This window comes from Gracilinanus agilis, unplaced genomic scaffold (genome assembly GCF_016433145.1).
Source record: "Gracilinanus agilis isolate LMUSP501 unplaced genomic scaffold, AgileGrace unplaced_scaffold21895, whole genome shotgun sequence".
Classification (NCBI taxonomy): domain Eukaryota; kingdom Metazoa; phylum Chordata; class Mammalia; order Didelphimorphia; family Didelphidae; genus Gracilinanus; species Gracilinanus agilis.
The window spans coordinates 83-5468 of record NW_025353465.1 but is presented as its reverse complement, the minus strand read 5'-3'; the positions used below and the strand labels follow the sequence as shown (position 1 = coordinate 5468).

At 48.3% G+C, this 5386-nt stretch overlaps 1 protein-coding gene across 1 annotated transcript; it reads right to left on the bottom strand.

The window, feature by feature from the left end:
• Positions 1-3356: 3356 nt before the first annotated feature.
• SLC32A1 (solute carrier family 32 member 1) lies at positions 3357-4544 on the bottom strand (the record flags this gene model as incomplete). The annotated part of the gene is made up of 1 exon (XM_044683452.1): positions 3357-4544. A coding segment is annotated over one exon (1188 nt), but the record flags the coding sequence as incomplete, so codon positions are not given.
• Between the last annotated feature and the right edge of the window lie 842 nt (positions 4545-5386).

The following is a 5386-nucleotide window of genomic DNA, read 5'->3' as shown; positions in this document are numbered from 1 at the left end:
TCTCTCTCTCTCTCTCTCTCTCTCTCTCTCTCTCTCTCTCTCTCTTTCTCTCTCTCTCTCTCTTTCTCTTCACTTCCTAACTCTCGTCCCCACTGCCTGGAATAGACTCCCTTTCCCTTTCTGTTGAAGTTTCTCTTCTTCAAGGCTGGGGTGCCACTTGTTCCTTGTAGCCTTCCAGGATCCCGCTCTACCCCTAGATGATAGATTCCCTCAATTTCAAAATGCTTTTTCTATTATTTCAATCTCCTTTTCTCTTCCCCTAATCTCTTTTGTATCTCAGTTTTGGGGGTACACGGCTTCCCCGTCTCTATTAGATTGGAAACTCCTTGAGAGCAGATCTAAGTACTGTGTCTAACCGAATCCCTAGCAGGGTGTGAATCTGCTTAATAAACTAAACTGAACAAGAGAAAGAGACAGAAGCAGAGACAAATTGGGAAGAGAGAGTGGGGAGTCACTTATTTTTTTAAGAATCTTTTGTGAGTACAAAAGACCAAGAAATCGTTTCAAACCAACCTCTTTCGGACTAGGCACCGAAGCAGTGAAGCGGTCGGGGCGAACCTTCAGGACAATGACTTAAGGGATCTCCTTCGAAGCAACTCAGAAAACATCTCCCCAAGGGTAGACTTCCTTCCCTCAGCCAAGAAGCTGTAGCGAGCTCTCCGAGCCGCCCTAGCGCCCACCCTTCACTGTGTTATTGCTTCTTTCCATCATAGTAAAATTTGAAAACCTAAAAAGATGTCTACAGTCCCTGAGCTCAGTGGGCGGTGAAGCCGAGACTCCCTCTGTAGCTTTGAGAAGGCGGAGTTTGGGGTGGACGAGGAGGGAAGGGAAGAGGAGGGAGACAATTAAAGAGTGTGGTTCCTGAATCTGTCTACTCAGGTAAAGAAAAGTGGATTGATTATCCAGATAAACACGGCCAACTACTCACTATCTCCACCCGCAGTCCGCGCTACTGAAGAAAAAGAGGGATTTCTAACCCGGGACATGCGAATTGTTTTCTATAAAGTTCTAATTCTCTCCTCTTCTTTTTAATTAAATTGGGGTTGGGGAGGGGGACGAGGAGAGTTTGGGAAATTTGACATTTCCTGTCTCCTATGGCCCTCACGATTTAACCACCCGCGTAAGTGTCAGGGGGAGGAGTTTCAATGTGTGCCTTCTATACATAAATAGTATTTAAAACTAGAAGAGAACTGAGAGACCAGCTATTCCAATCCTCTCCTTTTACAGATAAGGAGCCTGAGACTTGGAGAGATTAAATGATTTGGGCCCGATGAGGAAGGCCAGAAAACGCAAGAGACGGGATTCGAACCTACTGCTTTTCTCTGATTACAAGAAACCGAATTCTTTCACCGACAATACATAGCCCCAGCAATGGGAGAGTTAGAGCTGGGGAGAAAATTATCTAGCCTGTGATTTTAAATTCTGGAAGGTGTCTGCAAAAAGCCTTGTGAGCCCTTAATCGTTCATTCAGTCAACCTACAATTAAGCGTGCTAGGTGCTGAGGAGGAATGAAAAGTTTAGAAAAGACAATCCCTTTCTTCATGGAGCTGTCTGTGTAAAAGACAATTTTCTTTCTGCCCACCTCTTACTCTACTCCTTTCTACTGACTAGCTAGACATCTCCCTACCGATCTTTTAGTCATAATCTAAAAGGTTCATAAAATGACTTTAAGCATAGTGTCCTGCATGTAGATGTTTAATAAATATTTCTTGAATGAACTGTTTTTTTTTTTAAATCTTTACCTTCTATTGATTCTAAGACAGATGAGTGGCAAAAGCTGGGCAAGGGGATTAAGTGACTTGTCCAGGATCACACAGCAAGGAAGTGTCTGAGGTAAGATTTGAACTCAGGTCCTACCTGACTCCAGGCCTGGTGTCTTAAATGAACCACTTTTTAAATTAAAGTAGACCTCATCTTCCTTTTCTCTAGCTGAGAGGATCAGGCTTCCCCACCAGATAGTGCTGAAGAAATTAGCTGCTGGGCTTAAAAACAAAAACCAAAACCTCAAGTCACAGGATCATTGTTTCCTCTTTATTTGTGGATATAACTATGAACCACATCTTATGTTAAAGATAGATTTTTTTTCTGATATACATTTTCATCTCATTTACCACAATTACACCACACACGCACATTTGAACAGATCCACAATCTGATAGGTTGCACATAATGGGGTGGGTTTTGTTTCCTGAAATCCAACAAGTTGCAGTTTCTGTTCACCTCCCTACCCCCAAAGAAAAGAATGAAACATAAAAGAACAGAATACCAGCTTGTGTTTTCAGCTGAAGGCAAAATGTCCTCAGAAATGGGAAGCTTGCTGGCGCTGGGGAAAAGTGGAAGATTCTGAGCATATTTGTTGATTGAGATTTCCCTCCCACCCTGTCCCCAGTAAAAGCCCAGAGTCCCTGGCCAGTTTCTCCCTCCCTGGGCGCCCATACAGTGATGTGCTGCATGTACTAGAACAGCCTACAATGTGCAAAATGCGCTTGGGACAAACCCACCCACACTGCTCTGGGATCAGGGCAGGGGGTGGGGGAAGGAAGGGACTCACAGACTGGCTAGCCTGAGTCTTGTCCATTGCATAAAGAATCCCTGCGAGCTAGTGCCAGGGCTAATCCTAGGAAAGAGGTTTTAGTGGGAAGAAACTCCCATAAATATTGAATTGACACAGTTCTCCTGCTCTCTGCTACCTTACCCCAACCTACCCCCAGCTTTATTTTTAAAATCAATAAATGAAGACAAACTAAAACAAAAGAAAGGTTTTGATTAGGGATTATTCATTCCCCTTTCTGAAAAACTAAAAACAAAAAAGGGGCTTAAATTTAAAGCTTAGATGGAAAAACTAAACCAAAAGTCAGGAATATGGGGAGGGGAAGAAAAACAAAAAGTAGAGAGAGAAGGACTGGAGGGGATAGGAGCTTGGCCAACAACAACACAGCCCAAAGGCCTAGACTTGTCAGGATAGACAATGGAAACCTTGCCTACCTCAAATGGACCGAACTGGATGGGGAGGGGCACAGCGATGCAAACAGCTGGACTGGACTGGGTGAGGTTCGGAGAGGGTGGGGAGTGGGGTCTGCATTGGGTTGGGCAGTCTTTGGACCACTCACCCTATCCACCCAATCGCAAGACTTAAAGGACTTGGGTGGGAAAGGATGTAGAGATGGAGCCTGGGGGACTTGGCAGAATGGGATTGGATGGGGCTGGATAGAAAGGATTTGGGCTGAGAGCAGCGAAGGAACCTGTGAGACCACCAGAGCGGGAAGGGTGGGAGCGGTGCAGATGTCCTGGGGAGAGGGAGGATTGCCAAGAGGACGCCCGCCAGCCCACCAGCCTTTCTGCTGCTGCCCTAGGGTTTAGTCTTCTGAATTGGTTCGGTAAGCCTCGATGAGCCCCTCCAGGGAGTGCACGAAGCCGGACACGCTGCAGATGCCACCAATGAGGAAAATGGCTGCGTCGAAGAAGACGTGGTGCCAGAGTAATTTGCGCCAGAGCAGCTTGAGATGGAAGAGACTGGGCAGCAAGAAGCAGAGGCCAGCGCCGGTCAGACTTCCAGTGAGGCCCATGAGCAACGCAAAATGCGGCACGTAGATGGCCATAAGCAACGTGAACACCACTAGCGCGCAGCGCAGCGTCAGCCCCCAAGGCTTCAGTCGACCGTCTCCCCCATAGCAGTTGGGGAGGAAGGTTCGACTGCCTTCCTGGAAGAAGGACTTCTCCAGCACTTCCACAGCGGCAAAGAAGGGCAGCGGATAGGATAGCAGCGCCTTGGCCACCAGGAAAATATTGACCACAGCACGAATGGTGGATGGCAGGTTGTCGGTGATGACCTCCTTGGTCTCGTCCGCCCAGGTCAGGTAAGCCACCAGTGCAAAGAGGCCTTTGAGCACGCAGGCAGCGATGTGCGTCCAGTTCATCATGCAGTGGAACTCCTTGGGCTTCTGCATATTGCCTTCCAAGGACGGGAGGAAGATCTGTGAGGTGTAGCTAAAGACGATGATGCCTATAGAGATGGGGAACTTCTTCACGTCTATGTAAAACTTGACCTTCTCCCAAGCCCAGTCCCGGGCCCTGGACAAGCAGTAGGCGATGACTAGGATGTTGATTACGAAGTGGGCCAAGGTACAGAGCAAGCTGAATTTGGAGACGGCCTTTAGATTTTTCAAAAAGGCGCAGGGCAACAGCGCCGCAGTGGCGATGATAGACCAGGACTTCTGAGAGACCGGCAAGCTGGGGAAGCTGTTGTACATCAGATTGCCACTAACCACTACATAGAGGATGCACGTCATGACCAACTCGATAATCTGAGCCACATTGACTATCCTCCCTCCCAGTTTGGGGAACCTGGGAGAGCAGCAGGCGTTGGCAATGTCCACGTAGGAGTCCCTCACCCGGACTATCTCCCCGTCTTCATTTTCCTCGTAGAGGCACGCGATGAGAATTTTGCCAGTGTAGCAGCATACCACCGCAGCGAAAATAATTAAAAACAGTCCTAAGTATCCTCCATGCAGAATAGCGTAGGGTAGGCCCAGGACAAACATACCCTACAAGAGACAAAACGAATACGAAATCGTTCGATAGAACTGAGTTCAGCTTTGGCTGGGGAGTTGGGGGAGGGGGGGAGGTAAGGAAGGGGGAGGTAAGGAAAGAGAAGAATGTGTGTGTGTGTGTGTGTGTGTGTGTGTGTGTGTGTGTGTGTCACAGATACCGTCATCAGAACCATGACGTCCCCAGAGAAGTTCTAGCCACAAAGCTTCGGGAATTGCGGGATTTGGAAAAGAAAGGAAACGAAATTGAGAAGAACTAAGGACCTCCAGTTTTCCCCTTCTCACAGTGGGTCCCCTACTCCTCCCCCACTCCCAACAACTAGCTTCGTCCTCAACCCCGAATTCAAAGCCTTTCCTCTTCCCACTGGGGAGGAAAGCGCTAAAATGAGCCACAGTAGAAACCGCCTTGGGCTTGGGGCTACGCAACCTCCCGGTGGGAAGTGGGTAGCCAAGCTTGGCAGAAAAGCTTGTTGGAGACTGACCCTCCAGATGCCTGCCAACCTCAGTGCACGGAGGGGAAAAGCGGACTGCCTAATCTATAACGAGAACTCTCGGTTTGGGGGAGGTCCTCTATAAAGGGAAGTGCGCCAAATGGCGCTAGGTTGCCTGGACCAGGACCAGCTAGTTCCTCTTGAGTGCAGTGGTCCTGAATGCAGGCTTTGCCAGGATACAAGCTCCGCTCACAACTAATAGCTGACAAAGACTTCAGCAGGACTTTCATTTGAGGCCTGACAGCATCTCCCTTCCGTCTTCTGCTCTGGGAGAATTCGTCCCCGTTACGAGAACCATAGGGGGAAGGGCAGGACAGAAAATACAAGAACTGTACCAGCAGGGTAAGG